General features: G+C 59.5%; 1 protein-coding gene across 2 annotated transcripts in view; it reads left to right on the top strand.

Annotated features, from left to right (window-relative positions):
* The window catches only part of INPP5A (inositol polyphosphate-5-phosphatase A), a 182,353-nt gene that overhangs the window by 58,036 nt on the left and 102,645 nt on the right, over positions 1–21,672 (top strand). For both annotated transcript variants that reach the window (XM_040624538.1, XM_008686002.2), the window contains exons 3-4: positions 12,623–12,723; positions 16,305–16,392. In XM_040624538.1, the coding sequence (XP_040480472.1) occupies positions 12,623–12,723; positions 16,305–16,392 (189 nt within the window). The remainder of the gene's footprint in view (positions 1–12,622; positions 12,724–16,304; positions 16,393–21,672) is intronic.

Here is a 21,672-nt window from a genome sequence, read left to right as displayed (position 1 = left end):
GGCTGTATGAAAACATCTTCCTGTTAGCTGTGAACAGCTGGACGTGTCAGACGCACGTAGACAGTCGTGCTGCAGTGAGGGGCGTGGCACAGAGGGTGCAGCACGTGTGAGCAGCCGCGTGCTGAGATCCGTGACCTGCGTGCGGAGGATGCCAGAGACGATGGGAAGAGATGGGGGAGGCGCGCCCTGTTCATGGCATGGAGACTCCGTGACGCTGGCACAGTGGCTCCCCACTGACTGAGCCCCCGTTCGGTGAAGTTCCTCTCGAAATCTCTGCGTGCTGTTTTGGTAGAAGTCCGCAAAGTACATCTAAAATTTTACATGGGAAAACAAAGGAACTAAAATAGCCAAACGTTTAGGGACTCACACTTTCTCATTTCAAGATTTACTGTAAAATTACGGCGATCAAGACCGTATTCTCTGGCAAAAGGACAGAGCCACAGATCAGTGGAACAGAAGAGAGATACAGAAATAAAACCACGAATATGGCCAAGCCATCACCACGGGCTGACCGCAGTTCCTGAGAGAAAAGGACACCTGTTCAGCAGATGGTGCTGGGAAGTTGGACATCTCTCGTTCTCCACGCAGATGCTGACTTTCTGTACTTTGCACCACACACAAAGATTAAGCTATGGGCCTAAATATAAAACTTAAAATTATAGAAGTTCTAGAAGAAAACTTAGGAGAAAATCCTTGTGACCTTGAATCAGGCAAGGATTTCTTGGACACACCAAAAGCACAATTCATAAGAGAAAAAAATGCATGAATTAGAATTCATCGTAATTAGGACCTGGCCAGACCCTGGGGCAAGGTCAGCTGTGCGAAGGCCGTTGGCTGCCGTGTGCCAGCCGGTTTGGAGAAGTCGGGTGTGGGACGTGCTGCCCTGATGGACCGCGGGCCTGCAGCAGCGGTGGCAGGGACAGACGTGGGTGTGGCTGAGGCACCGTCGGTGTGACCCGGGAGCCTTGTTGCTGGTGCTGATTGATACTCTCGCCACTTCGTCCGGTGGGCCCCAGCGCTCTGGGTTAGCAGTTCCCAGTGCGCTCTCGGGGAGCGTGGACGGCGCTTCTCTGGAAGGTAGTCTCAGATGGAAGCTTTGGAAGCAGAGCTGATGACGGTGCCTCACCTCCTGAAGATTCGTTTCTTTCTGAACGTCTCTGGATGCAGCCCGGAGCTCAGAGCCTTTCTCACCGCCCCAGTAAGAGGCAGCAGGGCAGGCAGCCCGTTGCAGGTCTGGAGACTGACAGGCAGGCCCCCATCCTCGTGCTGCCCCTTCCTGCCTGTGTGGCTCCGGGCAAGCGGCGGACGCTCTCTGTGCCCCTGACGGCAGTGGTACCTGCCCCCGGAGATCTCGTAAGGGATGACGGAATCATTGCTGGTAGCGCGGTGCAGGCCGCCAGGCCCGTGGTTCAGGACAGCAGGCCACTGTGAACCATGATTAAAGTGCCTGCTGGACCTCGGTCCACTGCGCGGTGGCCCTGATCCCCCGGCCTGTCCTGCGCGCTCTGGGGAGTGGGGCACGGTTTGTGATACTTGCACGCCTCCGTCTCCTTCAGTCTCAGAGGGCTAGTCCAGTCAGTCCTTGCTCCTGAACAGTAGGTGCCTGCCGTCCACCGGGCTGGGCTCTTCCTCCCCGGATCACAGCATAGCCTGTGCTGTGGCCCCACTCTGCAGATGAGAAAACAGGTGTGCAAGGGTCAGGAGATGTGCCCAGAGCTACACAGCCACAGACGGGAGCCCCAGCCTCTGCAGGGCCAGAAGTCCAGCTGGCCACTGAGTCGGGAGACCTGGGGTGGGGGACAAGGCGGCCTCCAGGGGCAGGAAACGGTGGCAGGAGGCACAGATGGGCAGGGGTCCACGGCACAGGGCAGCCACTGGGAGGGGCTTGGGTGTGGCTTCCTGGCAGCAGGCAAGGGAAGGAAGAGGCAGGAGGCAGGGAGGCTGAGGAGGGAACTGGGCCATCTGGGTCGAGGGCCAGCCGCCTGCCGCAAGGACGGGGGCAGATTGGGCCGAGTGAGGAAGGAGGAAGTTGGTTGGACCAGTGGGCAGGGGTGGGGCCCACGACCCAGTAGGAAAGGGGAGTCCTCAGTTGCCTGGATCTGGGATCTGGGGTTCCTAGCAGCGTTGGTGGTAACTCCCATGGGAGCTTTGGGGCTGGAAGTGAATCCTTAGGTCCCAGGCGGGAGAGGAGGCAGAAGCATCTGCTGGGGCCTGAGTGGGCTCTGGAGGGTACTGACTTGAGTTCAGGGTAGGCCATTTGCTCGGGTGGGACTGGGAGGTTGGGAGGGGCAGGAGATGATCATTAGGGGACTGGGAGGGGCAGGAGGGCTCTGGCCAGGAAGACCAGAGCCAGGTGTGGGCCCTGGGAGTGTTCTAGGTCATGGGATCACAGTCTCCTGCGAGTCGAAATGGCTCAAAGAAGGGTCCTCGTGGAAGTGGTGGGTGGGTATTGGGAAGCGGGTTTCCAGAAGGGGTGCCGAGGTGTCTCGCACGGTGACCGCGGGGGTGTGGCTACTGCTGGCCCCTGTGGCCAGTGTGAAGCAGGTGGGAGGCCTCGCCATGTCTGCCGAGGACCCGGTTTGATCCTGCTACCCACCTTGGTTGGGTGAAAGTGCTTTTTAAGTTAAAAATCGACCGGCTCCAGTAGAGCTTTGATATCCTAAGGCAACAAGTTTCGTTAAAATTGAACCACGCTTAACGTTCTGGGGTCTGGAACAGGAGCAGTCTCTTGTCCAGCCACGCAGACCTGTGCACACGTGTGCAGCACGGTGGCTCGTCGAGCCTCCAGGAGTGGCAGCTCGGTGTTTGTGGTCAGCTGTGGGCGCGGCCGGGCCGGTGCCACGCACGGACGACACTCCAGCCCTGAGCTTTGGGACGGCAGCCAGGCTGAACCCATCCCGGACACAGAGCCCGGGTCCGGCCTCACACAGGCTCTGGAAGACCCCTCACCGGTCGGCTGCTGAGGCCGCGGAGGCTCGCGGCCTTCTGTGTGCTGGCCGTGGGGAGAAGTGCCTGCCGCCCACAGAGCTGGCTGCTAGCAGCCTGGTTGGTGGCCGTGTGCGGGGTGTGGACTGCGGGCGGGCGTCCCATCAGGGCACGGGCAGCTGAGTCTGGGCTTCTTCCCGGGGGCAGGCCTCTGGTTTCCACCCATGCCTGCCCAGCGCAGCCCCCAAGCCCAGGGAAGGCGGCCACGCCTGTAGAGGTCGAGCCCCTGCTGCCCCAGGCCAGGAGTGGGCAGACGGTCTCAAGATGAGCATGTTTTCCAAGCAGACTTGGTAAATAGCAGTAAGTTTTCTCTCAAGAAATTCTTCTGTCCCCTTTCTGCTCCTTATCTCGGCCATCAGACTTCCACTGGCCTGTTTGCAGGATGTAATTCCTTTTTAGGTCACTCAGATGCTCCTCTCTGCAGAAAGCCTAACAAGGCCTGGCTGCTGCTATTTTTAACGCTGACTCCTGGCCCACGGAGGGGCCGGTGGGCTGGGCGCGGCTGGCTCGCGGCTTCCCTGGGCCCGAGGCCGCCTTCCGACTGGCCACCTGGACAGCGTCAGGAGGGCTGCCAGCTGCCGTGGGTGTGGTGGTGCGGGCGCGCGAGTGATTCCTTGTGTGCTTCCTTGCCCACGTTCCTAATCACTCTTTTCCAAAATACTTTTCTTGATCCTTCTGATGAAAGAACCCATGTATTTTTATCAGAAGCCTCCTCCCTTTTTGGTAGCATTTTGGTGAAGCAAGTATGCACTTTGGGCAGTGACTTGCTCGCTGTCCCAGGTGAAGGTACGCCAGCGTCACCATCAGGCAGGATGTACCCGGCTGAGTGGAGGTCTGGGTGGGGCAGAGGCTCGCGTCTGCTCACACGGACCTGCCTGGGGTCTGGAGACCACCGGCCCTGGTGTCGTTGATCGAGGTGTGTTTCCAACCACAGGTGACCTGAGCTCGCTGTCCCACACCGTGGAGGGGCTTTTCCTGTCCACCCTCAAGTTGTCCCTGTCTTTGGCCCTGAAGGAATCCCTGCCCAGGATTGTCCAGGGTCCAGAGCCGCCGGAGCTCTGCCTGGCGCATCCCGCACACCGATCTCTGTGGCCGAGGCACACACGCTGGCGTCGAGCCCACGCCACCAGTCAGGCTTCCTCCATCTGGCTTGTGCTGAGTGCCGGATCCCGGCGTCCTCACAACTGTCCAAGGCAGGCTCTCCAGGAAGTGGCAGCCCAGGGCACCAGGCACGGGGTCTCTGCCAGGAAGGACAGCATAGGACTCTGTGAGCAGGCGTGCTTCCTGGAGAGTCAGGCTGCTCTCAGTTCCTGGCTGTTCCAAGCGGCATCACTAAAAATCCTGTAACAGAGTCAGTGATACGAAGCCAGAGGTAACAACCGCCCCCCACTCACCCCATCCTAGTTGGTTTATTGCATTTCACTGCTGGGATCTGGGTTTTGCTGTCTGCAGGAGGGGAGAGAACGTAACTGTGTATCGCTGAGCATCTCCAGAATTCCACGTTCAGTGCCGTCACGTCAGGAGCTCAGCTTGGCCATGGGGGCATTTATGCCGTGGAAATGGGTAAATTCAACCAATTGGGCCTTTGTCCCTAGAGAGCCAGCTCTCAGCCACCTGGCAGCTGCTGGCCCGACCCTGAGGACGCGCGTGTCCCCCGGGGCAGCGGTTCCTGGGGTGTGTTTTGTCACACGAGGACATTGCAGCCGAAGGGGCCCCTGGCACTGGGGTGCGGTTTGGTAAGAGTGCGCGATGGAGGGCGGTTCCGGCGTCGTCCCCCCGGGGGTGAGCACAGTCGCTCCTCCTGTCGCCCCCTGCTGGTGCCGCCTGACTTCCCTGCCAGGGCCTTAGGGCTCTGTCCGCAGACGCTTCCGTGCGCCTCCTGAAGTAACCCACAGCTTCACTCACTTGCAGATTTCCACAGTATGTTACTAAAATTATGATTCCCTAATGAGCTATTTTGAAATTCTCACCACGTGCCAGAATTAAATGTGTTTTAAAATGAAGTCCTTAGTTCGTGTGTCTGTCTGCCTCTGAGTGATAGGGTGACAGACGCCCACGCACTGAGCACGGGCACCTGCCCTCCCCTAAGAGCCGGCAAACAGAAGGGTTCTTCAAGCAGAGTGTCAGAATGGGGCCCGCTTCCCCTTGCCCTGCCATTAGGAACCGGGGAAGACCAAAGACGGACAGATCGCATTTCCCGTCATCCCGACAGGCTCCCTGCCCAGCTCCAGAGCCCTGGGCGGTGGGCGGTTTCTGGCCTTGCCCCCACCGAGTTAAACAATGAGTGTGTTGAACAAACTCTTTATTATGATGAATTTAAAATGTGCATGAAGTCGAGGGAACAGGACGATGTCCCTCGGTGCCTGCTACCCTCACTCACAGTTTCCAGCTCGCAGCCAGTCCTGTTGCGGTCGTGCCCCTGTCCCCCCCAGTCACTGCAGCAAAATCCAAGCAGCATGACGTCACGCATCAGCATGTCCGCCTGTGTCTCTGGAAGAATTGAAAGCGATGTCGGTGTCCTGACACCTACGAAGATTGACAGGAACTCCGCGCGTCACTGAATGCCGGGTCTGTGTTCCGATGTTCCCGCTGTCTCCTAATTCACGTACAGTTCGTGTACTGCAGGGGATTAGTATCTTCGTGGAAATTAAAATGTTTCCATAACTTTACGGAGGTGTAATTGGCATACGGTGGACTTCGCATGCTCTAGGTGGGCGGTGTGGCGGGTTCTGACTGCCTGGGAGGCTGGCGTTGTCCACGCGGCTCCCGGCAGCCTGTAACTGCTGCTCTGTGGCCCCCGTGCTGGGCAGCCACTGGTTTGCTTTCTGCCCCTCGCTGCCCATCAGTCTGCATTTCCCACATTTCCTTCGCTCAGTGCTCTCCACGGGGCTTCCGTCTGGGGAGTCGCGGGGGCCCAGCAGTGACCGCTCTCGGCCTGCGCGCAGGGGAGTCCGTGCTCCGCAGCCGCTGCCCCAACTCTTCTGTCACGTCTGTTCTGTCAGGGTGCTTGATGGTGTCGCTCTGTGTCTCGCGTGTGCCCGTGTCTTTGTGCACATGTGGGTGCGCACATGTGTGTGCTCGTACATGCGTGCATTTGTCTCGTGTGTGCTCACGGGTGTGTGTGCACGCACACGCATGTGACATGTGTAGTCTTGTCTACACTGGCACATTGGAGCTCTTGCCGTGTAGACGGTGTGGCCTGCAAAGCCAAAAGCATTGAGTGGCTCTCCACAGATGACGTTTGCGCACGTGCTCTAGGGTTCCCCCGATTCTGTCTGTTGAAAACCGTTCCTCCGTGCCTCTGACGTTTGAAGGACACTTGCCGGGTGTGTAAGTCATTGGCTCACACTGGATCTCACTGAAGTTTTCGGAGAGGTTGTCCCGTTGTCGCCTGGTTCGTGTGTTGGTTCTGACCAGTGCACGTCTGACCCTCTTGGTTTTCCTCTCGGATCTTTGCCCCTGGAGGCCTGGAGACTTGTGCCTGCCCTGTGGGGTCTGCCCGCCTGCGTTCTGGGGTGGGTCGTGTGGCTGAACTTTCTCAGGGGCGTGGTAAGCCCTTCCAGGCACAAGTCTAGGTGTCTTTCTATTCGGGGGAAGTTTCCTTGGATTATGATTTTCAAGGTAGTTCTGATCTGATGTCCTGCCCGCCCCCCCACCCCCTCTCCGACCCTCCTCCCCTGCCCGCCCTCCCTCATCTCAGCCTCTCCTGTCAGTCGACCCTCCCTTGGGTGCTTTGTCACCTGTTCCTCTTTTCTGTGAGGGTTTTGTCTTCTTCCATTTCTTTCCTGAGGTTAATGTCATTTCTTTTTTTCTTTTGGTCCATTTCTGGTGGACTTTTGCGCTTCTGATTCCTGTTCTCAGATGGTGGTTTGAGTGTATTTAATTCTGTTGCAGCGTGGGCTGGTGGGTTGTGCTCCGTGGTCCTGTGTTGGGGCGGGATTGGACCTCCTGCTGTTTCTCTCGATTCCTTTCCCGCCAGCGGGAGGAGGGTTGGGCAGATTCGCAGCCCAACAGTGCCCCCTTCTGTCCGCGCTGAGCGCAGTGCTCTCCTGGCTCTCTTGCGCCTGCAAGGCCGTTTACCCCTTCCTTCCCTTTCTCCTCCATAGGCAGCTGCCCAGGCCACCTCTCCTCCTTTCTGTCCCCTTTCTTCTTCACAAGCCCCGTCCCTTCCTGGCCACGTGCTCTGACCGGCTGCTCACATGCAGCGATGGGACCCACCCGCGGCCCAGGCAACCCCTCCTCACGGCTGTGACTCCAGTGGTGGCCAGAGGGCTGGGCGAGGTCTCTCTTGGGGAGCTCCCTGAGCGTGGGACACACTCATTTCCCGTGTGTGTACCGAGAGCCAGCCTGCTGTTGCTGGGGAGTGCGGCCTGTGGAGAGACGCCGTCCGTCCGCTGCTCTTCACAGCTCAGCTCTTTGTAAGATCGTTCATCACTTCTTCTCTAAAACACGTGATAAAGGTCTCGTCATTTTAGAAACTGCTTTCCCGTGACACATGACCCTTTATCTGTTTACGTCACATGCCTGCATAATGTCTTCTAAGTGCGGAGGACAGTATGTACTCTCCTGCTTCGCTTTGGGTCTTGAAAGGGCCGGTGCTGGAGGCAGCACCTGGGGGCCTGGTCCGTCCTAACGTGCAGCCAGGTGCGTCCGGGGCTCGGGGAGCGACGCGGGGCTTCTCCAGCGTGGAGGTGCCGGTGTGAGCGGAGTGCGGGGCTTGCAGTCCTGGGGTACGGTGGGCGTGGAGGGCGGCCAGCGAGCACAGAGGGGCAGGAGGTAGGAGAAGTGTCCTGGGAGTCCAGCGGGGGTTGGTGGCCTTCCGGGGGCATCTCGGGGCCCATCTGCAAGAGGAGGCCTGGGGGAGCTGGTGGGGGTGGGACGTGAGGAGCCACCGAGCGGAGCCAGGTGGCAGCTGCGGGGCGACTTCCGGAACCCCCGGAACCGAGCCCTGCCTCTGGTGCTGCTCCCAGGTGCGCCGGGTTCCCGTGGGGCCCTGCTGCTATGTGCGCAGTAGCCCCCGCCAGCCTCTGTGAATGCGCTCCACCGAGCCCTGCTCCCCCCCTCCCCCGGCCCTCCCTGCACCCTTTGAGGAGGCTGCAGGGGTCAGGGGCTCCGTGCGCTCCCGGTGCGGGCCCCCTGCATGCCAGGCCGGCGCCTCCCTCGGGCGTCCTCCGAGTGTATGTGTCTGAAACATGTGGCGGCTTTGAGGGAGTCCAGGCTGCCCTGGTTTAGATGAATGGGACCTTTTGTTGACGGCTGCACGAGAGTGTGTGTTTACGGCTCGGGTACACATTTCTCCACGTGGAGGGGCCACGCCACGCTGATCATGGCCCCCGACAAAGGTCAGTGGTGACCGTTTCACGGCCATGTGCCTGGAGCAGTGCCGGCGTGGGGAGACGTGGCATAGGTGTGCACGTCGTCAGAGCCGAGCCGTGCTCGCCGTCAGAAAGTGTCGCTTGGTCACCGCTCGGAGCGCATCACTGTCAATGAAGGTCTCGGAGATAAAATCACGGGAGTCACTTTTTTGGTTGCTTATTTAAACTTATGATCAGTTAAAATTTAGTTTCAAATATGTTAAATTTAATTTGGAAAATCATTGTGTTTTCCATCCAAAGTATATTGAACATGGGTCTTTCCTGCCCTAGAAGTAGGGCTCAGTTAGGGTGCAGTGTGTGCGTGGGGCGGGTTCAGTGACTGGAGGCCAGGTGGAGCACAGCGGACCCCGGCGCGTCCTGTCCGAGTAGCACTGTGGGACGGCGTCGGCCAGGTGTGTGGTCCTGGAACGGATCGCCAGGAGTTTGGTCTGGGTCTAAGACTCAGAATGGAGTGGAGGGGCAGGAGCTGGAGGAGTGGAAGGTGCAGCTGTCCGCCCGGCTGCAGGCGGAGGTGCCTCAGCTATGATAGGCTTGGAGGTGCTGCGATAAAGGGTGGAAGGCCTGTGTCACCGACCCCACAGCACCAATCCCCTAAATGCCCTGTGTCCTCGTGAGTTTGCGGGTGCTGCCAACCCAACAATGAGGAAGCAGGGGCCAGGACCAGCACCCTCTGGACATGTCGCATCCATGGTGAGGCCCTGTCTCCTGCAAGAGCTGCACGGCGTGGGCAGGCTGCTGGCTGGGCCTCACAGGGCGGCCCGGCTACTCTGTAGGGAGGGGCGTCCCTGGGGAGCGAGGTCAAGCGGCCAGGCCCTGCCCAGAGCAGCAGGGGGAGGGAGAGGAGGGCCCGGCTTGAGCAGAAGGATGGCTAGGAGGGTCCTGCAGTCTGGAGAGCACAAACTGCTGTGGGACAGATAGATGGACGGTTTCTGGGGCAGGGACTCTGGCCTGGGCCTGTCCTCGAGGGCCTGCCGCTCACCCAGGCTCCTTGGGAGCGAGCGTCCTCAGGCTGAGGGGGAGGGGCCCAGGGAGGAGCAGCCAGGGCGGCCACCATGACCCTCACCTGTGCCTCTCAGCGTTGCATCCAGCCCACGCTCAGGAGGGGGCTGCCCCGCATCACGGGCGCCTTTCAAAACCTCATCCCAGCTGAGGAGCGAGGCCTTCTGGAGGGATGTGGTGCATGGGAGAGGCAGCCCTGCGGGTTTAGAAGAACAAAGGGAAAGCAGATTCCCTTTGTCAGCATCTTTCGTCTGTGCCAAGGGCTTTGCTTACCTGTGGTCTTTAGAGATGCTGACCCCAGACCATCCGAGGTCATGACCCCACGGTACGTCCTTGCAACAGAGGCTCGGCCTGGCAGGGTGGGGGCTGTGGGCAGAGGTGCAGGCTGGTGGGGGCCGGTGCCCAGACGGACGCCCTCACCACTCTCTGCACATGCCCAAACACCTGCTGCTTGAGTCCATCCCACAGATGCCTTTCAGAGCATGTGGCCACCGAGGGCGTGGACGTGTTAGGGGCATGTCCAGAGCCCCTCATGCCTCCAGCCATCTTCCCTTTTGGATTCTGAGCGACGGGGCCAAGTGGAGGCTGCCCTTGTCCAGGCGGGACATTGCTGGGTCACTGGGGTAGAGGGCCTGCACGGCGGCTCCTTTGTCCAGGCTGGCCCTGAGGCCTCGTCTGTGTTCTGAAGATCGAGGGCAGTTGTGGACCCTGACCCAGCCCTCTGCCACCCTGGCACGCGCAGACAGACACGGAGTCATGCGTCCACAGATAGTGGGGCAAATGTTCTCACCGCGGTCACTGCATAGTTGTCTTTGTGCCCCAGGGGACAGGCTGGTCCTCTGTGCTGCCGAGGAGGAGTGCAGGGCCACCTCGGGCCGAGAGCCCGTCCAGTGCTGGGGCGCACACGCCACTGCCTTCCAGGGTGTGAGTCCCAAAACTGGTATCTCCGCCATTTCCCCTCCGTGAGGCGCCGTCCTGTTGAGCGCCGTGGGACATTCTGTGTGAGTGCACCTGCCAGGGCGGTGGGCAGGTTGGCACCCCTGTCGCTGGGGCGTTCCTGAGTTTGCGCACAGGAGAGGCGTGCGGCCTGGCTCCCCGTCCTTCCAGGCAGGGCTCACCGCGCCACCCACCTGGTGCAGCACCTGAGGGCCCGTCCCCCGCCCCAGCCTCGCCGTAGGTCCGTGTCCCCGCCAGCCCGAGCCCTGAGGGGTTAGCGGTGGGGGGTGCTCCGTGCTTGTGCGTGATGCAGTCGGGCACTGCCTTGCTGACCTTCCCGGAAACCCGTTTTCAGAGAACACAGAGCAAGCAGGGAGCAGCCGGCACCAAGCACGGGTGCTTCTCCCAGTCGGCTTAAATGCTCTTCTTATGAGAACTTTTTCACTTTTGTAACAGATCCTGAGTTACGGGTTGTGTTTTTATGTCCCAGCCGAGAGCCAGTGGGCTCTGCTGCACGCCGCCTGTTTTCCGGGCGGCCGCTGCCACTGTGCGGTACTTCCCGGCCGCGCTGTGGGCCATTCGTCCCCCGATGCACGGCGTGCAGGCCTGGCGCTCCACGCCCTCCGTCCCCCGTGCCCAGCCCTCCAGCTCCGTGGGCTCTGCCTGGCTGAATCCTGGAAGCAGCTGCTTCCTGTCGGGGCTGCACAGAGCAGCCCATGTCTCTGAGGCCACGGGTGGCTCACTGGCCCCTGGGTGCCAGCAAGAAACAGCGTCTGAGGGGCGCCTGGGTAGCGCAGTCGTTAAAGCGTCTGCCTTCTGCTCAGGGCGTGATCCCGGCGTTCCGGAATCGAGTCCCACATGGGGCTCCTCCGCTGGGAGCCTGCTTCTTCCTCTCTCACTCCCCTGCTGTGTTCCCTCTCTCGCTGGCTGTCTCTCTGTCACATAAATAAATAAATAAATAAATAAATAAATAAATAAGAAACAGCATCCGAAGCTGGGTTGCAGGTGACCTCAGAGCACTTGTGTGGGGGGCCGGCCTCTGCGGTGGTGCTTTTGGGGAAGGGGAAGGTCATTTTGCAGGTTTCTGGTAAATGCTTCTCTGTGTCAGGAGGTGTCTGGGAGGGGGCGCATGGCGGCTATGGGCGAGTGCAGTTAGTGTGACGGGCAGCTGGGGACATGGGGACAGGCCCCTGGCACATCTGCCCCCTTCCCTTGGCCCTCTGGTCCCAGTCCCAGTGGCCCCCCGGCCTCCCTTGCCCCCCTCTCAACCCTGGGCTGTCTCATCAGCGCAGTGGTGACACGCTGTCCCCCATGCCCAAGAGGTGGGGCCAGCGAGTGCCTTGTCCCTTCCGTGAGCATGTGCTGGTCACAGGCTCAGTGACTGTGGGTAACCCTGAGACGCCCGGCGTGGTTTACTGCAGGGGAGCGAAGACCAGGGTCTGAGCCATGACCCAGGTAGTTGTCAGAGCCCCGGTGCTGGGCAGTTTGGGGTGTGAGGTGGCTGGAGGGCTCCCAGACAGTGACCACACTTCCTGACAGCGTCGCTGGGGTGTGTACTCATGTCGTCCAGGAACAAAAGTGGAGGGTGGGTTTGCGGCTTGCAGCAGCCCTGCGGAGAGAGAATGCCGTGACCGCAGAAGAGCCACCACCAGGGCCTGGATCCCCTGGCTGTTGTGGGGCAGCGGCCTGGTGGCCACGTGGCCTGGGTGCCCTGCGGTGACACGGCTGCTGGGCGCCTGCCCCGTGGCATTGTCGAGAGGTCATGTGCAAGTTGTGCACCTGGCGGCGCCCGCCCCTGCTGAGCGCACGTGTGGTCAGCTCGGCTTACTCCCAGGCAGGTTGGAAGTGTGTGCATGCCCACACCGGCCCACGTGCTTACTTACTAGCGCTTACGTACACTTACACGCGCTCACACACATGTGTGTGTTGTGCATGCACGCTCACGCGTGGGTGCCCGCGGGACTCGCAGCCTTTCTGGAGGACGTTCCCGGGTGTCGGCAATGAGATGATACCTGGACTCTTTGTTCTTTTGGGACTTCACGGGCGCACCTCAGTTGGCACGTGGGAGTTTCTGTAACTGGGGGGAGACACTTCTGAATTATTGAAGAACGTTCCAAGAAATTCTGAGTCTTGTCTAAGCGTTGGGAAAACAGAAGACGCGGGAAGCCAGAACAATCGGACGCATGATGGTGGTTTGATTCCTAGAAGTTGTTCCTGTTATTTACTGGACGTGGGTGGGGCCTTTTGTCCTGGCAGCTGCCTCCCTCACAGGGTGTCCGTGCAGCCCTCGGAACCTCTGACGGCCTGTCCTGCGCTTCCCTCCCCAGGTCGTGCACACGCACAAGCCGCACTTCATGGCGCTGCACTGCCAGGAGTTCGGAGGGAAGAACTACGAGGCCTCCATGTCCCACGTGGACAAGTTTGTCAAGTAAGTGCCAGCGGTGTGTGCCATGCCCTTCCCGGCACGCGGTGCCCCTGGTCGGGGGGGCGCAGAGGGTGATAGCGTGCCCCTGGTCGGGGGGGTTAGGGTGATAGCGTGCTCCTGGTCAGGTGAAGGTTAAGGTAATAGCGTGCCCCTTGGAGGACAGGCCCACCGGTGCTGTTGGGAAGGGGCACTAAGGTGTCCGCACGGGCCTGGGAAGTGGACCTGCGGGGGCGGGGGTGGGGGCGGGGGTGGAAGTAAGCCTGTGAGGCCCCGCACTGAGAAGCGGGGTCCCCATCTAGCTGTCGGTGTCAGGAGTGGCTGTGGCAGCTGCCTTCCTTCTGCTCTGCCCGTGGCCTGAGTGCCCGGGACGTCCTCTCTGCCCCCAGGCACCCCTCTGCCTGCCTTCCGTGTCCCCTGGATATGGCCTTGGCCTCGCCCCAGCCGTGGACTCTGGGCACCGTGACTGCTCCTGCCCGCTCAGTGTGAGGTGATGCTTCCCGATTTCCGAGTCTGGTCACTGAAGGCCACTGTGCTGGCAGGGAGCCGCGCTCAGAGCCCTGGCGCCTGCCGCGTGGCCTGAGGAGGATTTTAGCTGTGGTCACCATGCTCAGTCCTGCTCGGGGTCCCTGACATTGTAGATGGACACAAGCCATCCATGTTTTCAGTTGTTAAGCTGGGGGTCATTTGCTAAATGGCACATTTTTTAAAAAGAATGGCCAAATTTTCTCAAAATAACGTAATTTTAAGGCAATTTTAATTAAAAAAAACTTTTTAACACTTAAACTAATTATAAAATTATTATGGGAAAGCAAGGGGATATAGCTAAATAGCCAAGAATAGCCAAAATCATACTACGGAAGTATGAGGTGGGCGTCCCCCCAGCCTGGGCTACAGGCTCCTTGGGGAGCAGTGAGGGCCGGGCGAGGGGTGCAGGTGGGGATGGGCTGCAGGAGGACCCCCACCCCGCGTTGCCCATCCGTGTGCACACGGCAGGAGCCGCATCGCTGGTGTCTTTGCACAAGAAGGTGACACTGGACCCTCGCCGCCCCTGCCCTGCACATGAGGACGAGTCTCGGTTGTGTCAGAGTAGACGTCAAACACAGTCATGACAACTCTGAGACGAAAGGAAGGACGACGTGTCTGGCTCCGCGGCAGGGAGAGATTTAAGAAGGTGCAGAGCATGTCACCTACCAAAGAAGACTGAGGAATTTGAATGTTAAATGATGAATGATAACGTGAAAATTATCAAACGACACTACGCGAAGTCAATGTTTAGCCACACCTGGGAAGGACACCTGCCACAGAGCTTAGCGACAAAAGCTAGTACTTGAGAACATAAAGGGCCCTGGGAAGCCGTGCAAAGGACGTGTGGGAAGAGCCAGGCATTTCCCGGAGGGGCCCTGCAGGCTTGTAGAGGGAGACCATCCTGTCCTAGTCCCCGCCCCGCGTCCCCTCATCCCTGCCCCGCGTCCCCATGCTGCATCCCCACCCTGCGTCCCCGCCCCACCCCCTGGTCCCCATGTCCCCACTGTGTGTCCCCACCCTGCATTCCTGTCCCACGTCCAGGTTCCCGTGTCCCCATCCTATGGCCCTGCCCCACGTCCCGGCCCTGCATGTGTGGACACGTGGCTTTCCTGGCGCCGCTGTCTGGTTCTTTCTACGCCTGCCAGCACTGTATGGGACACCCACTGTTACTGTGTTTGCTATGAACCGTTAGCTTTTAAAAAGATGACACAGTGAGAGAAGATGTCATTTATTCTGCCCACTTTCTCTGCCGTTTCCAGTGCTCTCGGTTCTCCCGCAGAGACTCGGTTTCTGTCTGGTACCGTGTTTCTTCAGCCCAGGGCTTTCTGTGACGTTCATCTCCACACAAGTCACTGGTGACAAATTCTCTCAGCTCTTGTTTGTCTGAGAAAGTCTTTGTCTTCGGGTTGAAGGATGTTTTTGTTGTGAGTAGAATTCTGGCTCGCCAGCGTTTCTGTGTTCGTCCCTAAAGGACATCATGGCGCTGTCCCACGTCACGTGGTTTCTGACGGGGACTTGGCCGTTGTCCTCGTCTTCATTTTCTGTGCGATGTGTCTGCCCGCGACGGTGGGATTTTGTCTTCCTGGCTGGTCTGCAGCAGCTCGATCATGTTGTGTTTTAGTTTGGTTTCCCTTGTGTTTGTCTCGTGTGGGGTTCTTTGAGCTTTGTCAGTGGGTTTCTAACTCTAATCAAATTTGGAAAACGTTTGTCCGCTATTTCCTTAAATATTTTCCTCTTTCCCTTGTCTGGTTCCCCGACCCCGGTCTGCTGGGGTCGCAGCGTCAGCCAGGCCCCTCAGCTCTTGCAGCTCATTCTCCTCTAGCTTTTCCGGCCGCTTTGCCTCTTTGCTTCAGTTTGGGTAATCGCTGTGTCCTGTAGTCACTGACGTCGTTTGTCTGTCTCCTCAGGTCTTCGCCTGTGTTTACGTCCACGCGGCTGGGGATGTTCAATCTGTGGCTTTCGTTTTTGCCTTTCCCCACGCTCATGTTTTCCTTGAACTCTTCGATCTTATTTACGATACCTGGTTCCTTCCGGGTGCTTTCCGGCTAGTTTTTGTCCTTCTCGGCCCGTCTCCGTCGACTGCGTTTTTGTAGATTGTGAGTCACATTTTGCTGTGTCTTTGCACGCCAACTTAATTTTTGACGGCGCCAGATGCAATGACTGCTATGTGGCGTCGTCTGCCCCGGACGCATCTGAGGTTGGTTCCTGTGGGCGGTGATGCGCTGGAGGGCCGGTCTGATCCTCTTCCCTTCTTTTCCGCGTGCGTTCCGTATTACTTCCTGAGCTGGAGCCCCTGTTCCGTGTGGCCCACGTGCTGGCGGCTCGGATGGTGCTGTGCCGCCCGGCACTGGGGCCGCTGAGCTGGCAGGTGGGGTGGGCAGGGGGCCTCAGCGGTGGGGCCAGCAGGTAAGCAGGGAGGCCCTGACTCACCTCGCCGCTCTGCTGTGTTCACGGGCTCTGGGGGCAGTGGCACCCTTTCCAGCCACATTTGCCGAGATGATGGAGAGGCACCCACTTAACCTTTTTCTGGTTGTGCAAGGAGACAGACCAGCACGGGTGAGCCCCTCTCCGGGTGTTCACAGACCCTTCTTCCTTCGTGTCGTGCGGCGCCAGCAGCCTGCTCACAGCACTCAGCCTCTCCCTGGGGGGGGACGAGCGTGGTGCAGCTGCCTGGGCCCGGCGGCATTTGTGAGTGTGGTTTCCTGCCGTTGCCGACCGGGCACAAACAGCCAGGAGGCCCCACAGACTCTGGGGTCGTGCTGTCGCGGTGCGTGGCCCTGGCCGAGCCCGCAGTGCCACCGTGCCTCTGCGTCTCCATCCCTGAGAGGCGTCTGGGTCCCGTGCATCCCTGGGCATCTGGGCATCATGGGGGCACAGCTGATGACGAGCGGCCTTCACCTGCCCCGTGCACACGGTGGGTCTTCGTCTCTGCTCCCCCGCCCCGCGGGTCAGGGGTGTTGTCAGGGCGACACCGGCGTAGTGTCCCAGCCAGTAGCCTGGGCCTCGGACGCAGCGTCTAGTGTGGCTTTTGTACTGAAGCGCTCACTTCTGCCTTCCAGAGAGCTGCTGTCTAGTGACGCGATGAAGGAGTACAACAGGGCCCGCGTCTACCTGGACGAGAACTTCAAGTCCCAGGAGCACTTCACGGTGAGTGCACTTCCGCGCCCCTGGGTCGGCGCTGGGCCGACGGCGCGTCTGTGGGAGCTGCCCCTCTCTGACGAGGTCGACACTGAGGGCCCCTCTCTGTGGCAGCACACGCGGCCGAGCCTGAGTTAGGATGTCAGCGGCACGGAAGGGGTCCACGGGAGGGGGGCAGCCAAGAAGGGGCCCAGGAGGGCTGTGGCCTGTGGGCTGAGGAGGGTGAGTTGGGGGCGCTTTACAGAGAGGAGGGGTTACACGCGTTGCTGGATCTGTCTGTGGGGTTGTTTGTGCCGGTCCTGCTCATAGGCTACAGCCCGGGGCCTTTGTGAGCCCAAGCAGCCCTCCGCTCCCTGGCAGGGAAGCAGGACAGAGAGCTGCCCCTTCTCCGCAAGAGTCCTTGGTCCGGGGGACAGTGGACACCTGGAAAGGGGGCCCCGCTGGCTGCAGTGGCTGCGGGAGGTACAAGGAGATGGGGACGGCTGGAGGCTTCTTGGAGGAGCAGGTGTCAGACAGGATTTGAGTAGCTGGTTGTTGGTTCGGAGGCCTATGTCCTCACGGTCCGTGTGTTTGGGGAAGCCTCAGAGCTGCTCCGTTAGCTTGGTTTCTTCCGTGTTCTGTTCCCGGCATCCTTCATGCCACAGCTGTCATGCTGCCAGGAGCGTGGTATGCAGCAGGTGCTCAGCCATTGCGTGCTGGTGGTGTGGAGCAGCGGGTGCCTGTGTGCCAAGGCGGGCAGGGCTGGGGAGCCGCGTCCTGAGTGGGGAGCAGCATGTGGAGATCGCCCTTTGGTTACAAGGGCATCTGATGGTTCTCGGTGTTTCAATTTGGGGCGTCTGTGCCGGTTTGGTGGTGTCTTCTGTGGCTGAGGTGGTCATTGTCACATGGCTGCCCCGTGCCTCTGCTGCGGTCCTCGGGCACACCCACCCTTCTCCACACTCACAGGCGGCCTTCCCACCAACCGTGTCAGCCACACCTCCGCGTGGCCCCGCCGTGCTCAGGTCACAGCCCCGCCCACTCCTGTGGCCTGCCTGCCTCTGCCCGCTGGCCGCTTGCTCTCAGCCCATCCTTGACAGAAAAACACCCTTGACCCTCATGCTTCCCTGTGCTGTGACCCAACTTCTGCCTCCCGTTGCGTTCATATGAAAAGCATAGTAGCTGGAATGAAAAATGCATTGGTTGGGTGAACAGCGGGCCAGACACTGCAGAGGAAAAGGAAGGATAATCGAACTTGGGGTCTTGGCGGTGGGAACTATTCAGAATAAAACGTGGAAGGAGTTCACGGATGTCCCTGCCCAGGATAGCACATCCAGGGTGCCACACGCGTGGAACTGGAACCCCAGGAGGACAGGAGACAGAAAACAGGCAGATACCCGATGGGTAATGGCTGGAATTTTTAAAAATTTGACAAAACATGTAGGTGCATAGATCCAGTTATTGTCCCAAGTTTCCAGCGGAGTGAATGTCACCAGCTGAGGCTCAGCCCGATGGCAGTACTGCCAACAGGGTGTACGTTCCTCCGTCCATGACGCCCTGTCATCCGCAGACGCTGGTCTCTGCTGGCGCTCTGCCCTGCCATGACAGCCGCCACGTTCCACGGCGGTCATTGCTCACCTTCTCCTCATGGAGAATGTCCTCACGTCTGCACGGCCTCTTTTCAATGGAAGACTCAGTATTTTAAAAGTAAAAGATAAAGGAAATAGCCGGGCAGACACACGCCGAGGAAGTGAGAGCGCCTGGTCAGTATTGCGGTTGGCCTCAGAGCGAGCGGCGTCCCAGGGGAAAGGGGGGCCTGTTGTAGGGATGAGGAGGTCCGGCCTCAAGAGGACATAGCTGGGTGGGGTGTGTGTGCCCAGTGTCAGACCTCTGACGGCCAGGGGAGCAGATCAGTGACCACAGAGGCTTCAGTGCCTCCTCCCACTGACCACTGTTGCCGGTGGACCGAGGATCGCTGCCCACGGTGTGATCCCACTGCTGTTGATGGGACACCGACCAGAGAAGGAGCCACAGAAAACGCTGGATGCACACCGTGGGGTGCAGTCAGCACCGTGGGACGGGGCGGCTGCCAGCTGCCGTTAGGTTTCCCCAGAAACATCTTTCAAAGTGAAGGTCAAGGAGACTTGGAAGGAGACCCTCGGGCAGGCTCACCATGAGCTTTTCTGGACCAGTGCAGAGCAGCCCCACAAGGGTTCAGGCCGCCCTGAGGGCCACCGTTCTGAGGCCTCCACTTGTTCACGCACTCCAGCCCCTCCTACCCTGGCTGCGGGGGGCTCAGATCGTGTCCACGTGGGATGCTCACGTGCACGTGGAAATCTGGCGTCTGGCCAAGACCACATACCTGTTTTCTAAGCACAGAATAGGTAGATTGGAAGTGAACAGAAATAATATCTGGAAGACCCCCAAATATTTGGAAATAAACAGCGAACTTGCAAATACCCCAGGAGTCAAAGAGAATTTCACTGAGCACACTGAAACGTGGGTCTGATGACGTGAAAGACCAATCGAGACCTTCAGGATTTGTGAGACGCCCTCACGTGGGGAATTTTTAGCATTAAATGCTTACATTGGAGCATTTCAAAAATAAGAGCAAATTAACCCAAAGCAGAAGGAAGGAAGTAGTAACATAAGAGCAGAAGTGCATGACGAAGACAGTGGGTCGGGAAACGGGTGGAACCAGACCGGCAGCAGAGCGGGTTAGTGCGCCCAGTGAGCCTCACCCCGCAGGTCCGAGCAGCAGTGTTTGCGGAATGAGGCCACGGCCGTCGAGGTCAGGAGGCTCACCCCGCAGGTCCGAGCAGCGGTGTTTGCGGAACGAGGCCACAGCCGTCGAGGTCAGGAGGCTCACCCCGCAGGTCCCAGCAGCGGTGTTTGCGGAACGAGGCCACGGCCGTCGAGGTCAGGAGGCTCACCCCGCAGGTCCCAGCAGCGGTGTTTGCGGAACGAGGCCACGGCCGTCGAGGTCAGGAGGCTCACCCCGCAGGTCCCAGCAGCGGTGTTTGCGGAACGAGGCCACGGCCGTCGAGGTCAGGAGGCTCACCCCGCAGGTCCCAGCAGTGGTGTTTGGGGAACGAGGCCACGGCCGTCGAGGTCAGGAGCCTCACCCCGCAGGTCCGAGCAGCGGTGTTTGGGGAACGAGGCCACGGCCGTCGAGGTCAGGAGGCTCACCCAGCCGAGCAGGGGTCTGGCAGAGACCAGCCTGTGGCCGCTCGGGGCTGATGGGGGTTAGCAAGTCCTCAGGGGCCGGGCCAGCATACTCGTGAGAAGAAACGGCCCTTCCGCAGAGGCCTGCAGCCGTCCGTCTGTGTCTCTCATGCTTGCCTCTGGAAGTTTTCCTGAAATGCTCACTGTCCCGTTCTCCACCGTCCGCTCTGTGTCTCCGCCATCCCGTGCTCACACAACTGCATCTCTCTTCCTTAAAAGCACTCGCTTGGCTGAGAAGAGAAGGGGCAGAATGTCGGCGGCCGTCGGGCCCAGGAGCGGCTGTTTTGGTCTCCTGTCACCCCTTGGGATTTATCTCAAAATGTCGTTCTGCAGTTTGCGGTGGAAACGACACCTGGAAACAGGCACCCCCGTAACTCAGCAGTGTCCTTGAAGAAATAACCGTTCTTGCAGATAGTTATGTGTAAGGATGGGCCTCAAAAATTATGTGATGGCAAAAACTGGAAATAATTTTGAATACCAAAGGGAGAGATTTTCACACCGTGGGATGGTCATATGGCGGGTTGCCCAGCACAGGGTGTCTGGGGAGGGGGCCCCGCCTGCAGGCCCCCCAGGAGGAAGCTCAGAGTCTGGAGCCCGCGCTCTTGCCCCTGGAGGATCTTGCGATCCAGTTGGTGCACTGAAGTGCTGAACCATAACGTTGCCTCTAGTCTACTCTTCAGCGCACAGGTGTTCAAATCTGAAGCCTCTGAGACCACCTGCAACCAAGACCCATGGCATTTCAGTTAAAATTGGCAGCACTTTCCTGTCTTGGTCATAAATGCAGAGATGGCATGTTAGTGGGAGACACGGCCATGGGGGTTGGTTCGAGCCTCAGACTGTGCTCGGGGCGACCCCTCGCTGGGTGGGACTGATGCGGCACAGGGTGGCAGCAGACGAGGGGACCCCAGGTCTGAGCCCCTGTGGACAGGTGTGTCTGCAGGTGTCTGCAGGTGTGGACAGGACTGCGTGGTGTCAGAGGCTGGGCCAGTGGGCTTGACCTACCTGCAGCGGGGGTGGGCGCTCTCCCGGCCCCCTGGTGCTGTGGCCTGGCTTTCCTTCCAGGGTCCCTGTCCTCCGGCGGGGGTGGGGGGTCCTCTCCCACAGCCACAGTCCCGTGTGAGGTGTGTTAATGGCCACTGGATAACTTGAACAGCCATGTTTGGCGGCGGGGGGTTGTGGTCACTGGTGCTGCAGACGCTGGAGCTCATCCCAGAGTTGGCATAGAGGTCCATGCGCGTCTGTCATCCTAGCTCATGACTGAGATGCTGATGGTTTGCGATGACATCCTGTTGACCCGGGGCCTGTGGCGCACCATGCCTCAGCGTGCCGTGTGTAGAACCGTCTTTCCTGGGGGCCTCTGGGCGTCCTGGTGGAGGGGACTCTGCACCCCCAGAGTCCTGGGCAGGGCTGGCCACCCTGGCTGTGTGGCCACCCTCCCGCCCCAGCCTGGTGGCCTCTGGCTGTCAGAAGGAGGAAAATTTAGTTTTTACAAGATTAATAGTATTAGAGCAATATTTTTAGCTGAGTGTGGTTCAAATAATAGGCCATTAATTGAAAAAGGAAATTGAAATGAATTTATCTTGTACATAAATGCTGTCACAGGTATTAATAGGGATCAGAAAATAGCGGTCTGTTCCCAGAAAGAGGTTAAACCTGAAGCTGCACCTGGTCTATGAGCGTGACCGTGGGGGTCCCCCGCGCCGCGGAAGCCTGGGGGGCTGCGGCCTGGACCGCGGGGGTCCGCCTGGGGGGCTCTGGATCTAGGGGTCTCTGGGCCTACAGGGGGCTGCAGCCTGGGGGAGGCTCTGAGCTGGGGGGGCTGTGGACGTGGGGGGGGGCTCAACCTGGGGGCTCAGTGGGGCGTCCTGCGGGCAGAGGCAGGAGCCCACAGATGCTGCTTGTCACCAGGAGATGGCGCCAAAGCAGCATTTGCCATCCTGAGCTTTTGGTTCAGGAGATGCTCCCAGGGCTTTTTTAGACTTAAAACCACAGCAATTATGTTAGATTTTGTTGACTCCTAAGAATCATGCTGGGGGCCATTTACTGAGGCAGGAGGCTTGCTTCATCCCACCGGCTGTCCCCTGTGCA

This window comes from Ursus maritimus, unplaced genomic scaffold (assembly GCF_017311325.1).
Source record: "Ursus maritimus isolate PB19 unplaced genomic scaffold, ASM1731132v1 scaffold_7, whole genome shotgun sequence".
NCBI lineage: Eukaryota > Metazoa > Chordata > Mammalia > Carnivora > Ursidae > Ursus > Ursus maritimus.
This window is presented reverse-complemented; position numbering and strand designations above follow the sequence as displayed.